The sequence below is a fragment of the Pongo pygmaeus genome, chromosome 2 (assembly GCF_028885625.2).
Source record: "Pongo pygmaeus isolate AG05252 chromosome 2, NHGRI_mPonPyg2-v2.0_pri, whole genome shotgun sequence".
NCBI classification, from domain to species: Eukaryota; Metazoa; Chordata; class Mammalia; order Primates; family Hominidae; genus Pongo; species Pongo pygmaeus.
The window spans coordinates 147,254,249-147,274,791 of record NC_085930.1 but is presented as its reverse complement, the minus strand read 5'-3'; the positions used below and the strand labels follow the sequence as shown (position 1 = coordinate 147,274,791).

The window sequence follows — 20,543 nt, the reverse complement described above, 5'->3', positions numbered from 1 at the left end:
ACAGTGGCCCTTTTCTCACAGCTCCACTAGGCAGTGCCCCAGTAGGGACCCTGTGTGGGGGCTTCCACCCCACATTTCCCTTCTGCACTGCCCTAGCAGAGGTTCTCCATGAGGGCCCCGTCCCTGCAGCAAACTTTTGCCTGGACATCCAGGTGTTTCCATACATCTTCTGAAATCTAGGTGGGGTTCCCAAACCTCACTTCTCGACTTCTGTGCACCCACAGGTGCAACACCACGTGGAAGCTGCTAAGGTTTGGGGCTTCCACCCTCTGAAGCCACACCCCGAGGTCTATGTTGGCCTCTTTCAGCCATGGCTGGAGCAGCTGGGACACAGTGTACCAAGTCCCTAGACTGCAAACAGCATAGGGACCTTGGGCCCAGCCCATGAAACCACTTTTTCCTCCTGGGCCTCTGGGCCTGTGATGGGAGGGACTGTTGTGAAGGTCTCTGACATGGCCTGGAGACATTTTCCCCATGGTCTTGGGGATTAACATTAGGCTCCTTGCTACTTACGCAAATTTCTGCAGCTGGCTTGAATTTCTCCTCAGCAAATGGGCTTTTCTTTTCTGCTGCATCAGCAGGCTGCAAATTTTCTGAACTTTTATGCTCTGTTTCCCTTTTGAAATGGAATGCTTTTAACAGCACCCAAGTGACATTTTGAATGCTTTGCTGCTTAGAAATTTCTCCCACCAGATACCCTAAATCATCTCTTTCAAGTTCAAAGTTCCACAAATTTCTAGGGCAGGGGCAAAATGCCACCAGTCTCTTTGCTAAAACATAACAAGAGTCACCTTTGCTGCAGTTCCCAACAAGTTCCTCATCTCCATCTGAGACCACCTCAGCGTGGACCCTATTGTTCATATCACTATCAGCATTTTTGTTGAAGCCATTCAACAAATTTCCAGGAGGTTCCAAACTTTCCCACATCCAAAGTGTTCCAACCTCTGCCTGTTACCCAGTTCCAAAGTCGCTTCCACATTTTCGGGTATCTTTTCAGCAACATCCCACTCTACTGGTACCAGTTTACTGTATTAGTTCATTTTCATGCTGCTGATAAAGACATACCCGAAACTGGGAACAAAAAGAGGTTTAATTGGACTTACAGTTCCACATGGCAGGGGAGGCCTCAGAATCATGGGGGGAGGCAAAAGGTACTTCTTACATGGCAACAGCAAGAGAAAATGAGGAAGAAGCAAAAGCAGAAACCCCTGATAAACCCGTCAGATCTCGTGAGACTTATTCACTATCATGAGAATAGCACAGCAAAGACTGGTCTCCATGATTCAATTACCTCCCACTAGGTCCCTCCCACAACATGTGGAAATTCTGGAAGATATACTTCAGTTGAGATTTGAATGGAGACACAGCCAAACCATATCAGGTAGGAATAGTAACTTATTACCTGACAGGCAGGACTGTTAATGGAGAGAAACAAAGTCTGAACAGAACATTGTCGAAGGTATTGAACTTGAATATAAAATATACCTGTTCAGGCTGATCCTGTTTTTGAAGGTGATCTCACTCTCACATTGTTACCTTGTTTCCCAGGAAGTACCTAGATGCTGTTCTGACTTCATAAACTGCCTGTCAGCAACATCCCCATAGACACCACTGATTTATTTTAAGAGAGCAGCTAAGGCCGGGTGCGGTGGCTCATGCCTGTAATCCTAGCACTTTGGGAGGCCGAGGTGGGTAGATCACCTGAGGTCAGGAGTTCGAGAACAGCCTGGCCAACATGGAGAAACCCCATCTCTACTAAAAATACAAAATTAGCCAGGCGTGGTGGCACATGCCTGTAATCCCAGCTACTCAGGAGGCTGAGGCGGGAGAATCGCTTGAACCCAGGAGGCGGAGGTTGCGGTGAGCCGAGATCGCACCATTGCACTCTAGCCTGGGCAACAAGAGCAACTCCGTCTCAAAAAATAAAAATAAAAAAAGAGAGCAGCTAAAAGCACTTTCATTCACAATAGTCCATGTTTTCATTGGTCCTCCTTTTGAAAAGGGAATTGTTAATGGATTGACTGATTTTCTTTCTTTCTCTCTCTCTCCCTTTCTCCCAACCTCCTCCTTCTCTTCCTCTTTTTCTTTCTTCTTTCTACTTCCTTTCTTCTTCCCCTCTCCTTCTTTTTCTTTTCCTCCTCCCCCTCCTCCCTCCTTCTCCTCCTCCTCCTCCTTCTTTTTCCTTTCTTCTTCTTCTTTTCTTCCTCTTCTTCACAGGCTGTATTGCTTAGGCTAGTCTTGAATTCCTGGACTCAAGCAATCCTCCTGCCTCTGCCTCCCGAGTAGTGGGACTGTAGGCATGCACCACCTCCCTTAGCGTGGTTGATTTTCTGAGCTTACTTTTTAAACAGCATGGAGACCAAAATAAAAAGGAAAAGTTAATCTGATATCTACAAATTTAACATTTTCCATGTGCCCTTCTAGCATTGGTCTAGCATGACTGTTGGCTATGTGTTCAAGGAAGAGGCATTAGCACTTCAGAAACAAGCCCCAGGGCCCAGGATTCTGGCTGCTGCGCCCGCCTTAGAGGGTTGTGTGACAGAACCAGTGCCAGTAACCACAGTCTCCCAGTGCTGGCCAGGCTGCCGCTGCTTAGGCACTTCTCTCTCAGCACAAAGAGGCTGTGGCTCTCTCTACAAAAATACGGAAAGGGAACAAGCAGCCAAGTAAGGTGATTGTGTAGAACTTCAGACCAGAAAAGCTTGGACAATTTCAGGAGAAAATAGGTACTGGTCTGAGTTATCTGGAGACTGGAATTTATAGTACAGCCTTAATTAGAGCAAGAGGCAAAGGAAGGCAGTACAGACACGTGTTCCAACTGGTCAAGACCTTTTTTTTTTTTTTTTTGAGACAGTCTCATTCTATCACCCAGGCTGGAGTGCAGTGGTGTGATCTCGGCTCATTGCAACCTCAGCCTCCCAGGTTCAAGTGATTCTTCTATCTCAGCCTCCCGAGTAGCTGGGATTACAGGCACGCACCACCACGCCAGGCTAATTTTTTTTTTTTTTTTTGAGACGGAGTCTCGCTGTCACCCAGGCTGGAGTGCTATGGTGCGATCTCGGCTCACTGCAGGCTCCACCCCCCGGGTTCACACCATTCTCCTGCCTCAGCCTCCCGAGTAGCTGGGGCTACAGGTGCCCGCCACCTCGCCTGGCTAATTTTTTGTATTTTTAGTAGAGACGGGGTTTCACCATGTTAGCCAGGATGATCTCGATCTCCTGACCTCGTGATCCGCCCGCCTCGGCCTCCCAAAGTGCTGGGATTACAGGCATGAGCCATTGCGCCCAGCCATAATCTTTGTATTTTTAGTAGAAACGAGGTTTCACCATGTTGGCCAGGCTAGTCTTGAACTCCTGACCTCAAGTGATCTGCCTGCCTTGGCCTCCCAAGTGCTGGGATTACAGGTGTGAGCCACTGCACTCGGTCTGGTCAAGACTTTTAACATTTTCTATCTTGTTTGAGAAATTTTAAAGCTATAGAAAAATACAGCAAATAATACACATATTCCTGCCTCCCAGAATTGACCATCATTAAATATTGACTTAGTATTAAAATTTTAATAGAAGAAAATCTCAATACTATTACTCTTTTCTCCTTCCAAAAGGCCAATATTCCCTTGAGTTTGGTGTGTAGACTGTGTTAGACTTCCTAGTATAAATTATAGCCTTCATTAGCTGTTAAAACAGATCTTTTAATCTGTGTGTTTCTTCCAAGTCCACAGTCTATAATTTTATATACATGAATAAATGTTCATGATATTCTCCTGCTTTTAAAAATTATTTAAGTGGGTTGGACACAGGGGCTCATGCCTGTAATCCCAGTGCTTTGGGAGGCTGAGGTGGGAGGACTACTTGAGGCCAGGAGTTTGAGACCAGTCTGGGCAACACAGTGAGACCATGTCTCTGAAAGAAATATATAGCTTTAAATGGTACCATTAATGGCAACTGGGAATTTGTTTGGCAGTAAGAGAGGATTATAGGGAGCTCATCCTTTGGAATTCATATCACTTTCATCATTATATTTACTCAGTACTTATTGGTCATCTGTTATATGGCAGGTGCTGTGGCAGGGAATACAACAGTGAACAACACTGATCATTTCTCCCACTCATGACACTTACATTCTAGTGGAGGAGGTAGTCACAAAAATATGTACAAATAAACTGTGGTAGCCATTCTTCAAGATGGGCCCCAGGGATCCCCACTTCATGGTATTCATCTCCTTGTGTAGTCCTCTCACATTTTACCAGGGTTGGTCTATGTGACCAGTAGCATATGGCAGAAGTAGTGATATGTAACTTCTGAGATTAGGTTATAAAAAAGACTGCAGTTTCTGTTTTAGTTGCTCACATGCTGTCTTGGGCTGTGTACTCTGTGGGAAGCTGCCATGTTATGAGGACACTAAGGCAGCCTGGGGAAAGGCCCACTTGAGGAGGAATGAACTGAGGCTTGCCAATAACCTCATGAGTGAGTTTGAATGTGAATCCTTTAGCCCCACCTGAACCTTGAGATGACAGTAGCCCAGACCAAAAGGTTGACTGAAACCCCATGAAAGATCTTGTCCAGACCATCCAGCTAAGCCCTACTGTATTCCTGACCCACAGAAACATTGTGATGATAAATGTTTATTTTAAGCTGCTATGTTTTAGGGTAATTTTTATGTACCAATAGATAACTAATACACAGACATTAGCAATAATGACATTAGCAATAACTAATACACAGTAAATAATTGCAAATTGCAATAAATGCATATACCAATCTGATGGTAAAGCAGATGTCTATCACAAGAAGTGATATGGTCAAGTGATTAATGACATAGGCTTTGGAGCCTGAATGCCTAGGTTCAGATCCTGGCTTTGCCATATACTAGTGTATGACCTTGGCAAATCATTTCAAAATTTTTTGGCTTCTATTTCCTAACTTGCTCGTTTGTAAAACAGATAATAACAGTACTTATATTAAGGTTGTTGTGAAGATTCAACAAGTTAGAAAATGAAAGTGATTAGCGCAGAGCCTAGCACATTTTAAGTGCCCAATTAACATAACTATTGTTATTCTGTATAGATTATTGAGCATTTGTCATTAATATATTTGCCTGAGCTGTTTGCCTATTGTCCTTCACATTGGAAAATGACTACTGAAGGTGAATGCTCTGAATAAATTTGACTCAAATTTAACAATGTAGTTCTGAAGGAAGAGAAAGACCCTCTCATATTATTTTATATTGTTTTATACTGAGTACCTGTTTTAAGAAAAAACAACAAGGAAGTAAAACCAAAGACAGGCAGCCCGGTGCCAGGCCCGAAACCAGGCCTGGGCCTGCCTGGCCTAAACCCAGTAGTTAAAAATCAACTCATAACTTAGAAACTGATGTTATTCATAGATTCCAGACATTGTATAGAAGAACATTGTGAAATTCCCTGCCCTGTTCTATTTCTCTCTGACCACCAGTGCATGCAGTCCCTGTCACGTACTCCCTGCTTGCTCAAATCAATCATGACCCTTTCATGTGAAATCTTTAGTGTTGTGAGCCCTTAAAAGGGACAGAAATTGTGCACTCAGGAGCTAGGATTTTAAGGCAGTAGCTTGCCGATGCTCCCAGCTGAATAAAGCCCTTCCTTATACAACTCGGTATCTGAGAGGTTTTGTCTGTGGTTTGTCCTGCTACAGTTTAAAGCTGTGTTTAGCACCTACTGTGCACCAAGGAAGTATGCTAGCTGCAGGATGAAGTTTAGTAAGACGTGGTTCATGTTCCCAGGAGTTCAAATTCTCGTGGAAAAGGCAGAAACAAATGTATTCATGTAATAAAGGAATCTAAGTCTAAAAAACTTATGAGTTGAAGAATCTTTGAGAATTCATCATGAATTACCATTTACATATGATATACTCATGTTTTTCTAGGGAGAAATATGACAGTTCTATACCCAGAAGAAAATTTGAGAATCAGTTTAGAAGTTGAGAAATTAGGCCGGGCGCGGTGGCTCACGCCTGTAATCCCAGCACTTTGGGAGGCCGAAGCAGGTGGATCACGAGGTCAGGAGATTGATACCATCCTGGCTAACACGGTGAAACCCCCAAAAATAACCCCCCCAAAAAAATTAGCCAGGCGTGGTGGCAGGCGCCTGTAGTCACAGCTACTCCGGAGGCTGAGGCAGGAGAATGGCGTGAACTGGGGGGCGGAGCTTGCAGTGAGCCATGATCACGCCACTGCACTCCAGCCTGGGCAAGAGCGAGACTCCTGTCTCAAAAAAAAAAAAAAAAAAAAAAAAGAAGTTGAGAAATAAAAGATGTGTTTTAACTGCTAATGAAGGTTATAATTTATACTAGGAAGTCAAAGTACAGGGGAAAGCAGAAAGCTGAAATGATGACATGCTTGGCTTTCAGCTTAAGTGTCACTTCGTCAGAGAGGCCTTCTCCATAGCCCCTCTTCTCTTCTTTAATATCACTTATTATATTAATAATATATACTTAATTGCATTTGTTTCATATTTTCTCCCCAGTCAGACTATAAGATCCACGAAGGCAGGAATCACAACTGGGCCTACTTACTATTGTAAACTCCCCCACTTATAAATCTGACTCAGCATCTAGTTGAATCCCTGGTACACAACAGGTGCTTAACAAAATTTTTTTTGTTTTGCTCTTGTTGCCCAGGCTAGAGTGCAATGGTGCGATCTCGGCTCACCGCAACCTCTGCCTCCCAGGTGCAAGTGATTCTCCTGCCTCAGCCTCCTAAGTAGCTGGGATTACAGGCATATGCCACCACGCCTGGCTAATTTTGTATTTTTAGTAGAGATGGCGTTTCTCCATGTTGGCCAGGCTGTTCTTGAACTCCTGACCTCAGGTGATCCACCCACCTCGGCCTCCCAAAGTGCTGGGATTACAGGCGTGAGCCACTGTGCCCGGCCAACACATTTTTATAAATGAATGAATGTTAAATGAATGTTTAGAATTATTAGAATTCTATTGGGTCGATGAGGCCCATAGAAAACTCTTGAGACCAATGTAGCAGGATTCTCAGTGAAAGACTAAATTTGTGTGCAGGGATGTTTTCCTTCTCTAGCAAAGAGAGGTGCTGGAAAGGCTTTCATGGTCCATAAGAAGGGAATTGTTTTGGAGGGCAGTGCTATAGCACCTCTTCCCCTCCATTCACCACATAAAAAATTCAGTTAGAAAATAGAGAGGAATCAGCCTTCTTGTGCTTCGAAGACTGTGAAAGATACTGGTGATCATCCATCTAGCATCCATTTTCCTCTTCTCCTTTACAGGTCTCCAGTTTTATTCAAATAGCCATGTCTCCACCTTGCAACTCATGTGACTCAAAGAGCACTGACACTATTGCCAATTCCAATTGTCGTAGCTCCTTTTCACTTCTGGAACCCAGGCTTAAGCTGTCTGTACATTTCCCAGGCAGTTACTGGTAAAGAGGAAGAGTGTGTGCCTGTGTGACCTTATTGGCTCAAAAAACCAGAAGGAAAGGTTTTAGATGAAAAAGAAAGTATGTGGTCCTGATTTCTCCAAGTAGACATCTGGAAAATCACGTTAGTATGAATTTGAAGTCTGCCCTTTTTTCACAACAAAGCAGAGACTAATAGCAACTGGGTCCTTGTTAACTTGCTTAGCCACTGAATTAATCAAAGTCTCCCTTGCCTCTGAGCTTTCTGTTATGCGAGATAAGCAACTTCCTTATTTTTTAGGAAGACAAGTTAGCTCAGATTTTATATCACGTGCATGCAAAATAATCATAACTGACTCAAAGATGTTTGGCCTCTACAATTAGGGCAGCCATGCTCAGAAGAGTATGCAAGCGCACCCTATTATCTTGGAAAAGGGAAGCACTGAGACTATTAGCATTTTCAGAACTGAAAACGCAATCTGCTAACCATCGTTAGAGTGAATATCCAGGTATGGAAAGCACAGTGGGTAGGCGTAGGTTGGGGTAGGGACATGTTTGCATGGGGCAAACACAGAGATCTAACTTAAGTGTAGTCCCAGCTGCCTGGAAGAAGGCTAAGAAGGGTCTGAAAGTATTGAGCTCCAAGAGCCCTTGGATCTCCTGATGAGAGACCCTTGGCTGATGCCCTAGATGGGACATCCCTGTTGGCTACTGTGGGACCTGCATCATTTGACTGCAACACAGTCTGTTGCAACATTTGACTGTAACACAGACCTACATCATTTGACTGATTTGAAAAGACAAGTTGTCAACAGCGACACCATGTGGCTATAAGATACAATGACAATGGTGGACGGTTACAGCCTCAGGTAGGGCCTGACGCTTCGTCGAGATGTGGAAAAATGCTGAATGGGAAGATGAAATGTCATCAACAAATATTTATTGGGGTCCTCCAAATGTCAGCTGCTACAGTGGTCATTCAGGTCTGGAACATCGAGAACACGCTGACCCGTACCCCAGCAAGAGCTCGTAGTCGCGGCGGGGTAGGGGGCGAGAGAGAGAGAGAGGGCAGTCTCTGGTGGCCAGGTAACCCAGGCTTCACTTTCACCCACGGCCACAAGTATTTCTGACGTCTTCCGGGCAAATAAGGCTCCATGTAAGTGACAGGGCACCTAAAGAGTGCGTTGGAAGCGCCAGCGTGCCCGCGACCAGCACATCTCACCGACGCCTTCGTTTGCGGTAAGCCCCGCCCCCCGTAGTGAGCCAACCGGAGGGCGCGGGGCGGACCCAGCTGCCCGGTGAGGCTGGAGAGAATCGTTTGGGGACATTCGCAGGCCAAAGAGGGGCTGGCCCTCGATGCGCTCGGGCTCGATTGGCCGCCCTCCCCCGGCGGGGGTAACGGTCGCGGAGGCGGGGCCTGACGTAGCTGATCCCAGCCTAGCCTGGCCGGGCTGGCTGCTGGTGGGAGGCGGCGACTGAGTAAGGTGAGTGGCGTTCGGGGCTCTCAGAGGCGTCGGCGTGAGCCCCTTCCCGGCGTACCCCGGACTTGACCTCACCTGGGCCTAAAAGTGGTCAGACTGACCCTTGTCAGGGAGGAGCCGTCTGGGACAGGGTCGCGCCAATTAAAGATTCCTGCGTAAGGCTTTGGGGATCGGACAAACCTGCGTCTAGTCCCAGCTCCCCAGGCTTTGTGTTCTTTGGCTTCTCCTTTAATGTCTCAGCGCCTCCGATTCTTTATTTGTATACTAAAGCTGGTAATTCTTGCCTTACAAGGTGGTTGTGAGGGTTAAATGAGGCAGTAAGAATAAAGCTTAGAATCACATCGGGCACAGACTCGATTTAAGCTGTAGGTAATTACTCCATCCCCCAGAATCGACCCGGGCTGAAGCGCTAGTTTTGTGTCAAACAACCGCGAAGGTTGTTTGGGGAGTGAGGACTCGGAGCAGAAGGGGGCGATTAGGCGAATAGCACAGGTGAGTATCGCTTTCTCCGGTTTATTAACCTCATTCCGGATTCAGGGGACCTCTAACTTTATACAGGGCCTAATAGGAGTCTTTCAAGGTGAAAAATGCCAGAAGGCTAAGTCACCTGTAACAGAGAGACCAATCAGAGTTTCCTTTTTTACTGCCACTTTGTTTTTCAATCAATGATATTAAACAGGCCGGGCGCAGTGGCTCACGCCTGTAATCTCAGCACTTTGGGAGGCCGAGGTGGGCGGATCACCTGAGGTCAGGAGTTCGAGACCACCCTGGCCAACATGATGAAACCACGTCTCTACTAAAAATACAAAAAATAGCTGGGCATGGTGGTGTGCGCCTGTAATCCCAGCTACTCGGGCGGCTGAGGCAAGAGAATCGCTTGAACTCGGGAGGCGGAGGTTGCTGTGAGCCGAGATCGCGCCACTGCACTCCAGCCTGGGTGACGGAGCGAGACTCTGTCTCAAAAATATATGTATAATATATTAAACTCTGTGCAGGCATTACCCATATTGGTTTCAAGCCTCGGCATGAGTTTTGTACTTTAAATATTGCCAAGTAGACTCTGGCCTCCCCTGCCCCGCTTTTTGGGGAAGAGGTGGCTGACTTGGAGTTTTCCCTACAGCTTTTGCTTCAAAGCAGGGTTCTGCCCCTTCATGTCACCTCTCCTGAGACAGAATGATTTGGTTGAGATGACATTCCATTTTAACTCTTTTCTATTTGGGGTAGGTTCAGCTCTTTCTTAGGAACATTAAACAGCAAGTTGGGATATTTTTAGAATGGAGCTTTTGCGTTTAATAAGGAATAGAGACTTCGAAAGGGTTACATGTTCATTTATTGCAGTAATTTGAAGTATATACTTTTGAAGATGCTTACAGATTTTGGTGTGATTCAGTTGAGAAGGAACACTTATTGACCATGGTTTATTGTCAGCTCCCCTCCCCCATCCCAAATGGTGAAAAAATAATTAAATTTTAAGATATGGAGCATGTTACAAGGGGCTTCAGACCTATAAAGGGCAATTTGGCTGAAAGACTCGGGAAACCTAGAAAGTGCCAGAAGATACAATTATGTTTTTGCTTTTCTATGCTTGGCTTACTGTGCCATGTACAAATCAACTTCTACCCTCCGACTCCTACCCCCACAATCTTAATTTTAAGTGTGTTATGACACTAATTAAAGCTGTAGCTTCTGTTTTGGCCCTAGAAAGCATTTGGTCTCTTCCTGTGACTTTAAAAGTTCCAGACCTTTGTCCTGTCACAGCCTGTAGTGGGGAAAAGGCTGCTGCAAACTATTGGCCCGTTTATTTCACAGAATGGACCTCTGAAAAGGAGGGCTTGGTCACAGGTGCAAATGAGGAGTAGTTTTGTTCCTGTGTTTGCTTTTGTGATCAGTGGTAGTTTGTCTGAGGATGCTTCAGTTTAGTATCCTTGCAAATGAGAATATCCTACCTGTGGAGCCAGAAGTCAGAATTGATGATAGATGATGATAGATTTGGATACCCAGCTAAATGTTTTAACAAGGTAGGGAGAGGAAAGATAAGAAGGAGAGAGAAGAGAAGGGAAGAGGCATACGATGGTGAGCTGGGAAGGCCATTAGCAGTTACTTCAGTTGTGCCTGCTTTATCTATGATTACCAGTAGCTTGGATGCCTGCTCTGGGAGTAACACAAGACCATTCTTATCAGGAGGTTGAACATTTCAAGATTTTGTTCTTTTTATCTTTTTGAAACCTAGATGAAGATCCAGTTTCAGACATGAGACTCGTTGGGTGATCATTTCATTGAGATCAACCTGAATGACCAGGTGTAAAGTGCAAGAGTAATATGCTATGACTGAGGTATGTCTAATGTAACGGATGACTCCAGATGTTGGGAGGTCGTGGAAAAAAATCTGATATTTATTGAGTACTATACTAGGTTCATTACATATATTTCCTTTTGACTTCCTGATAATCCTATCAGGTAGATATTTTACAACTCAGCAAAGAAGCTGAAGCTCAGAGAGGTTAAGTACCTACTTAAGATAACACAGAAAGCTGATCACCAACTCTAATCACAGTCTCCATCCTCCTGTGTGCCAGGCAATGCTTTATGTTCTTTCTATATTAACTCTCCTAATCTTTAACTCGTGAGCTGAGTACTTTTATTATCCTCATTTTATGATGAGGAAATTGAAGCACACAGAGATTAGTACTGTACTCTCCTGGCTGTGTGGCAGAATCCATGATTTGAACCCAGACAGTCTGGCTACAGAGCTCTGCAGGTTGAGTATCCCTTATCTGCAATGCTTGAAACTATGTTTTGGACTTTTAGATTAAAAAAAAAATTGCAATATTTGTATATACATGAGGTATCTTGTTTAGAGTTGGGTAACTCTAAACACAAAATTCATTTATTGTTTCATATACAGCTTATACACACAGCCTAAAGCTAATTTTATACGTTTTTAATAGTTTTATGCATGAAATGAAGTTTTGACTGTGACCTGTCACATAAGGTCAGGTGTGGAATTTTCTACTTGTGGTGTCAAGTTGGTGCTCAAAAAGTTTTGGATTTTGGAGCATTTTGGATTTCAAATATTCATATTAGGAACGTTCAACCTGTACCAGCTTTCTTTTGGTTAGGTTAGCATTTCCTTTACTTTTCTATTTTTGTTATTTAACAAAATCTTTTTATCGTAAAATGAAATTTTTGTTATAAATCACATACCAAATGTATAGCTTAATAAATTATTGCAGGACCATACCATTCAGGTATGCCAGATCCCTTCCATTACCCTATCCCAGTCAAAACTCCTGTGTTCACATTTAGTCGCCATTCTTCTGGGTTTTATAGTTTTGTAGTAATCACTTCCCTGTTTTTTTTTTTTTTATTTATTTATGAGATGGGAGTCTCACTTTGTTGTCCAGGCTGGAGTGCAGTGGTGCGATCTCAGCTCTCTGCAACCTCTGTCTCCTGGGTTCAAGTGATTCTCCTGCCTCAGCCTCCTAAGTAGCTGGGATTACAGGCACACACCACCAGGATCGGCTATTTTTTTTTTTAGTATTTTTAGTAGAAACGGGGTATCACCATGTTGGCCAAGCTGCACTGTGAGCCTGGCCTCCTAGTTTTTGATAGCTTCCTTGTTATATAATATATTGAACAATTCCTATCACAGATACGAAATCAGCCATTTCTTTAAAATGCCCGGGTTTCATTTAGAGGGAAATAATATTTCAGTTACAGTCGGAATGCTAAAGATCCTGAGTTAGTCACTGTTTCAGGCATTTCAGTAGACAGAGCTAGGATACCTATATCTATCTATAGACACACATGTTAAAAGATACCTAATGTATTCTACTTCCAGTCTTCAGATTGAGACTACAGAGCTTTTACTTAACAACTTCTCTATCACAAGTGTAATTCCTTTTTTCCATACTGAGAATCATGATTCTCAAGAATATAGGAGAAAATGGAATATTCCATATTTACTCATTATTCTGTATTATACATATGACAGTATCAGAACTATATTTCTAAAATCACCATCAGTATGATTACTGAAAAATATTAAACCTTTTTTTTGCTTATGTTCTTCCTATTTTTTCTTCTCTCTCTGTTTTAACAGTTGTGCTTTATCTGCATTGTCAGAGTATATAGCCATTTCATGTTCTACTTTTTCCCTCTTAGCCTATTAGTTTTATTAATATATTTAATGTTTACCACCAGTGTTTATGCTGAGGTCTCTCTAGGCATTTTGGCTACCTGAAGCTAATACATTGTTAGATTCCTCAGGAAGTAATATTGTCTGACTTCTTATATATTGATCAAAGTTTATTCTTTTTATACTTCAAAGTCAATTTTGCAGATATAAAGTCTTTGGCTCACAGTTCTTTTCCTTGAATTTCTTAAATACATTACTCCTTTTTCTTCTGGAATAAAGTATTGGTATCAAAGTCAGATTATTATCTAATTTTTCTTCTTATAAGTCATGTGGGTTTTTTTCTTGTGGATAACCAAATAATTTGTTTTCTTTTTTTCTTTTTGAGATACAGTCTTACTCTGTCACCCTGGCTGTAGTGCAGTGGTATGATCTTGGCTCACTGCAGCCTCCACCTCCTGGGTTCAAGCAGTCCTCCCACCTCAGCCTCCTGAGTAGCTAGGACTACAGGTGTATGCTGCCACACCCAGCTATTTTTTTTTTTTTTTTTTTTGTTTTTGAGAGACAGGGTTTTGCCAAGTTGCCCAGGCTGGTCATGAACCCAGGCTCAAGTGATCCACCTGCCTCAGCCTCCCAAGGTGCTGGGATTACAGGCATGAGCCATTACGCCCAGCCAAATTTTTTCTTTTTCATTAAAGTCTGGTAATAATATTAGAATATATCACTGTGTTGGTTGTTTTGGGTCAGTATTCTCAGGTACTTCATGTTTTCTTTCCATTTGTAGTTTCAAATCTTTTTTTAAATTTCAGGAAAACTTTATTTTTAAAACAGCTTTATTGTGATATATTTAATATACAATAAGCTGCACGTATATAGTATAAAATATAAGTTTTGACTTACATATACACCTATGAAACCACCCCAATCAGGATTGTCAATATATCCATCATCCCCCCAAATTCCCTTGTTCTCGTTAATAGTCTTTGTGTCTAGCCTCCAATTCTCTCAGCAACCACTGATCTGCTTTCTATCACCACAGTTGGTTTTCATTTTCCAGAGTTTTATATAAATGGAATGTTATAGTATGTACTATTTTATGGCTGGCTTTCAGCGTAATTATTTTGACATTTATCCATGTTGCACATATTCTTTTTTATTGCTGAGGGGTATTCTATCCAATGGGTATACCACAGTTTGTGTGTCTGTTCACCTGCTACTGGACATTGGAGTTGTTTCCAGTTTCTGGCTATTATAGATAAAGCTCTTATGAACATTTGTGTACAGTCTTTGTGTGGACATAATGCTTTCATTTCTCTTGGGTAAATTCTAGGAATGGCATGACTGGGTCTTATGGTAAGTGCTTATTAACCTTTTAAGAAATAGCCAAAGTGATTTACAAAGTGGTTGTACTAGTTTAAATTCCCATCAGCAGTATATGAGAGTTCTAGTTCCCTCACATCCTCGAAAACACTTGGTATAGTCATTCTTAGCCATTCTAATATGTGTAGTGGTGTCACATCATGTGTTTGAATTTGCATTTCCCTCCTGACTAACAATGTTTAGCATCTTTTTATGTGCCTAGCTGCCATCTGTATGTCTTCTTTTGTGAAATGTCTGTTGAAATTTTTTGACCATTTTTAAGTTCGGTTGTTTACTTTTTGTTGATGTTAACTTCCTTACTGAGTTTTGAGAGTTCCCTATATATTCTGGATATGAAACTTTTCTGATGCCTGACTATTTTCTCTGAGTATGTGGTTTCTCTTTTCATTCTCAGAATGGTATATTTTAAAGAGCAGACATTATTTTTATGAAGCCCCATTTGTTCTTGAATTGTATCATGCTTTTGGTGTCATATCATAGACATGTTTGCCTAACCCAAGGCCATACAGTTTTTCTGTTTTTCTAGACATGTTGTGATTTTAAGTTTTAGATTTATGTCATTCGTTTTAATTTTTTTCTATATGGTGTGAGATATGGCTGAAAGTCCTTTTTCTTTCTTTCTTTCTTTTTTTTGTATATGGCCATCCCATTGTTCTAGCATCATTTATTGAAAAAAAACTATCATTTTTCCTGCTAAATTACCTTCATATCTTTGGTGAAAATTAGTTGTCCATATATGTATGAGTCTGTTTCTGGAATCTATTTTGTTTCATTAATCTGTTTGTCTATCTTGAGATCAATGCTATATTGTCTTGATTACTATAGCTTTATAAACCTTGAAATGATATAGTATTAGTCCTTCAACTTTGTTCTTCTTTTTCATTCATTCATTTATTAATTTAGAGATAGGGTCTTGCTTTGTCACCCAGCCTAGAGTGCAGTGGCACAATCATAGCTCACTGATTAAACTCCTGGGTTCAAGTTGTCTTCCCACCTCAGCCGCCTAAGTAGTGAGGACTACAGGTTCATGCCACAATGCCTGGCTAATCTTTTTTTTTTTTTTTTTGTAGAGATGGGGTGTTGCTATGTTGCCCAGTCTGGTCTTGAACTCCTGGGCCTCAAACCATCCTCCTGCCTCAGCCTCCTAAAGTGCTGGGATTACAGGTGTGAGCCACCATGGCCAGCCTGTTCTTTTTCAAAGTTGTTTTGTCTATTATAGGTCTTTTGCAGCTCTGTATGAATTTTAAAATCAGGAAAGTTTCCTGAATTATAGTTTTTTAAATTGGTTCTGTTGTTTTAGTTTTCTTTTTCAATTACCACTACTATTATGTGTATGTTTGAGCTTCTTTGCCTGTCTTTGTCATTTTCATATTTCTTCTTCATTTCTTTTTAATTTTTAAAATTGTTTTCCTTTTAATCTCTATTTCTCTTAAGGCATTGTCTGTAGTCTTTACTTATTCATTTTCCTTCTTTAATCTTCATTTCAGAAATAATTAGTTTTTAAAAGTTACTAATTTCTAGATTCTGTCAGCTCATTTCCAAGTTTTTCTTATTTCTAATTATGTTGTTCATGTCTTACAGAGTTTTACATGTATTTTAGTTTGTTTTAATATAGAGGTTATAGTTCCTATCTGTTTTGTGAGCATGTCTTTCTAGTATATTTTTCTTGTCTGTAGAGATATTCTCTTTTTTAATATGAACTTTTACAATTTAAAAATTTTTTAATTTCATGGGTGCACAGATGTGTATGTTTATGGGTTACATGGGATATTTTGATACAGGCATATAATATATAATAATCATATCAGGGTAAATGAGGTATCCACCATCTTAAGCATTTATCCTTTGTGTTAGAAACAATCCAATTATTCTCTTTTAGTTACTTAAAAGTGTGCAATTATATTATTATTGAATATAGTCAACCCATTGTGCTGGCAAATACTAGATCTTATTCTTTTTTTCTATTTTTTTGTACCCATTGACCATCCCCTCTTCCTCTCAGCCCACCTGTTACTCTTCCCAGCCTTTGGTAACCATCCTTCTACTCTCTGTCTCCATGAGTTCAATTGTTTTGATTTTTGGATCCCACAAATAAATGAGAACATGTGATGTTTGTCTTTCTGTGCCTGGCTTATTTCACTTAAAATAATGACTTCCAGTTCCATCCGTGTTGTTGCAAATGACAGGATCTCATTCTTTTTTTATGGCTGAGTAGTACTCCATTTACGTATATGTACCAGATCTTCTTTATCCATTTGTCTGTCAATGGACACTTGGGTTGCTTCCAAATCTTGGCTTTTGTGAATAATGCTGCAGTAAACATGAGAGTGCAGATATCTCTTTAATATGCTGATTCCCTACCAAAAATATAAAAAATTGGCTGGTGTGGTGGCATGTGCCTATAATCCCAGCTACTCAGGAGGCTGAGGCAGGAGAATCGCTTGAACCTGGGAGACGGAGGTTGCAGTGAGCTGAGACTGTGCCACTGCACTCCAGCCTGGGCAACAGAGTAAGACTCAAAAAAAAAAAAAAAAGTTATTTGAGATCCTTATACATCCTGGCTACTAACCCTCGTCAGATTTGTAGTTTACAAATATTTTCTCCCATTCTGTAGGTCGTCTCTTCACTTTGTTGTTTCCTTTGCTGTGCAGAAGCTTTTTAACTCAATGTGATCCCACCTGTCAATTTTTGCTTTGGTTGCCTGTGCTTGTGGTATATTACTCAAGAAATCTTTGCCCAATCCAATGTCCTGGAGAGTTTCCCCAAGTTTTTTGTAGTACTTTCATAGTTTGAGGGCTTAGATTTAAGTCTTGATTTATTTTTATTTGATTTTTGTATATGGTGAGAGATAGGGGTCTAGTTCCATTCTTCTGCATATGGATATCCATTTTCCCAGCACCATTCATTGAAGAAACTTTTCTTTCCCCAATGTTTGTTCTTGGCACCTTTGTCAATAATGAGTTCACTGTCAGTATATGGATTTGTTTCTGGGTTTTCTGTTCTGTTCCATTGGTCTATGTGTCTGTTTTGGTGGCAGTAGTATGCTGTTTTAGTTAATATAGCCCTGTAATATAATTTGAAGTCAGTTAATGTGATTCCTCCAGTTTTATTCTTTTTGCTCAGGATAGCTTTGGCTATTCTGGGTCTTTTGTGGTTTAAATTTTAGGATTATTTTGTCTATTTCTGTGAAGAATGTCATTGGTATTTTGCTAGGCATTTGCATTGAATCTGTAGATTGCTTTGAGTAGTATAGATATTTTAACAATATTGATTGTTTCAATCTATGAACATGGAATATCTTCATTTTTTGTGGCCTCTTCAATTTCTGTCATCAGTATTTTATAATTTTCATTGTAGAGATGTTTTACTTCATTGGTTCAGTTAATTCCTAGGTGTTTAATTTTCTTTGTGGCTATTGTAAATGGGATTACTGTTTTGATTTCTTTTTCAGATTGTCATTGTTGGTTTATAGAAATGCTACTGATTTTTCTAAGCTGATTTTGTGTCTTGCAGCTTTACTGAATTTGTTTACCAGTTCAAATAGCTTTTTGGTGGAGTCTTCAGGTTTTTCCAAATATAAGATCATATCACCTGCAAACAAGGATAATTTGATTTCAAATTTTGATGCCCTTTTTTTCCTTTCTCTTGTCTAACTGCTAGCTAGAGCAATTCCAGTCCTTTTTCATCTCTAGCTAGAGCAATTCTAGTCCTAACTAGAGCAATTCCAGTCCTTTTTCATCTCTGATTTTATTTGAATCTTTTTTCCTTCATTAGTCTGGCTAAAGGTTTGTCAATTTTTTATCCTTGTTCCGTTCTAGATCTTAGAGGAAAGGCTTTCAGTTTTTCCTGATTCAGTGTGATACTGCCTGTGGGTCTGTCATACATGGCTTTTATTATGTGGAGGTATGTTCCTTTTATACCTAGTTTTTTTAGGGTTTTTTTTAAAATCATGAAGGAATGTTGAATTTTATCAAGTGCTTTTTCAGTATCAATTGAAATGATCATATGGTTTTTGTCTTTCAGTCTGTTGATAATGGTGTATCACATTGATTGATTTATATATGTTGAATCATCCTTGCATCCCTGGGATAAATCCCACTTGTTCATGATGAATGATCTTTTTAATGTGTTGTTGAATTTGGTTTGCTAGTATTTTGTTGAGGATTTTTGCATCAATATTAATCAGGGATATTGGCCTGTAGGTTTTTCTCTCTCTCTCTCTTTTTTTTTTTTGATATGTGTTTGTCTGGTTTTGGTATCAGGGTAATACTGGCTTCATAGAATGAGTTTGGAGGTATTCCCTCCTCTTCCATTCTTCAGAATAGTTTGGGTAGGGTTGGTGTTAGTTCTTTAAATGTTTGGTAGAATTCAGCAGTGAAGCCATGGAGTCCGAGGCTTTTCTTTGCTGGAGGACTTTTTATTATAGCTTCAATGTTGTTATTGGTCTGTTCAGGTTTTGGATTTCTTTATCGTTCAATCTTAGGTTGTATGTGTCTAGGAATTTATCCATTTCTTGTAGATTTTCTAGTTTATTGGTATATAGTTGCTCCTAGTAGGCTCTTATGATCCTTTGTATTTCTGCAGTATTGGTTGTAATGTCTCGTTTTTCATCTCTGATTTTGAGTCGTTTCTTTTTTCTTCATTAGTCTGGCTAAGGGTTTATAAGTTTTCTACATCTTTTCAAAAAACCAACTTTTTGTTTCATTGTTCTTATGTCTTATTTGTTTCAATTTCATATTTCTGCTGTAATCTTTATTATTTCTTCTACTTTCAGTTTGGTTTGCTCTTGCTTTTCTAGTTCTAGTTCATTAGGTTGTTTATTTGAAGTTTTTCTTTTTAATATAGGCACTTAAAGCTATAAATTTCTCTCAGTACTGTTTTCACTGTATCCCATAGGTTTTGGTATGTTCTGTTTCCATTATCGTTTGTTTCAAGACATTTTTCAGTTTCCTTCTTAATCTCTTCATTGACCCACTGATGATTCAGGAGCCTATTGATTGATTTCCATATGTTTGAATAGTTTCCAAAATTCCTCTTGTTATTGATTTCTAGTTTTATTCCATTGTGGTCAGGGAAGATACTTTATATTATTCCAGTTTGTTTTTAATGTTTTAACATTTGTTTTGTGGCCTAACCTATGGTCCATCCTTGGGAATGAGGAGAAGAATGTGTATTCTTCAGCCATTGGATGAAACGTCTGTAAATATCTGTTAGGTCCATTTGTTCTATAGTGCAGATTAAGTCAGATGATTCTTTGTTGATTTTATGTCTGGATGATCTGTCTGATGAAAGTGTGGTGTTGAAGTCTTCAACTATTATTGTATTGAGATTTATCTCTCTCTTGAGCTCTAATAATATTTGCTTTATATATCAGGGTACTCCAGTGTTGGGTGTATAATATTTACAATTGTTACGTACTCTTGCTGAATTGACCTGTTTATCATTATATAATGACCTTGTTTGTCTCTTCTTGCAGTTTTTGTCTTAAAATCTCTTTTGTCTGATATAAGTATAGCTACTCGTGCTATACTGGATTCATTGGCCTGTAATATCCTTTTCCATTTCTTAATTTTCAGTCTATATGTGTCTTTATAGGTGAAGTGTATTTCAGTTCGGTCACTCTAGTGTTTTGATTGTAGAGTTTAGTCCATTTATGTTCAATGTTATTGACAAATAGGGACTTACTACTGTCATTTTGTTGTTCTGGTTGTTTTGTGGTCTTCTTTTTTCCTTCTTTCCTATCTTCTTTTAGTGAAGGTGATTTTTCTCAGGTGGTATGTTTTAATTTCTTGCTTCTTATTTTTTGTGTATCCATTGTATGTTTTTGGATGTAAGGTCACCTTGAGGCTTGAAAATACTATCTTATAATCCATTATCTTATTTATTTATTTATTTATTTTTATTTTTATTTTTTTGAGATGGAGTCTAGTTCTGTCACCCAGGCTGGAGTGCAGTGGCGTGATTATGGCTCACTGAAACCTCCGGCTTCTGGGTTCAAGTGATTCTCCTGCCTCAGCCTCCCGAGTAGCTGGGACTACAGGCACACACCACCATGCCCAGAGAATTTTTATATTTTTAGTAGAGATGGGGTTTCACTATATTGGCCAGGCTGGTCTTGAACACGACCTTGTGATCTGCCTGCCTCAGCC

The 20,543-nt window shown here is 40.4% G+C and overlaps 1 protein-coding gene across 9 annotated transcripts in view; it reads left to right on the top strand.

Annotated features, from left to right (window-relative positions):
* The first annotated feature begins 8,774 nt into the window (after positions 1-8,774).
* Positions 8,775-20,543, top strand: part of CEP70 (centrosomal protein 70) — a 105,773-nt gene continuing 94,004 nt past the window's right edge. For 4 of the 9 annotated variants that reach the window (XM_054479757.2, XM_054479755.2, XM_063662220.1 and 1 more), the window contains exons 1-2: positions 8,775-8,882; positions 11,110-11,212. In XM_054479757.2, the coding sequence (XP_054335732.1) occupies positions 11,204-11,212 (9 nt within the window). In that variant the 5' untranslated portion in view covers positions 8,775-8,882; positions 11,110-11,203. Of the gene's footprint in view, positions 9,372-11,109; positions 11,213-20,543 lie in introns of those variants that run through there. The other 5 variants (XM_063662222.1, XM_063662218.1, XM_063662226.1 and 2 more) reach the window with 3 other exon arrangements.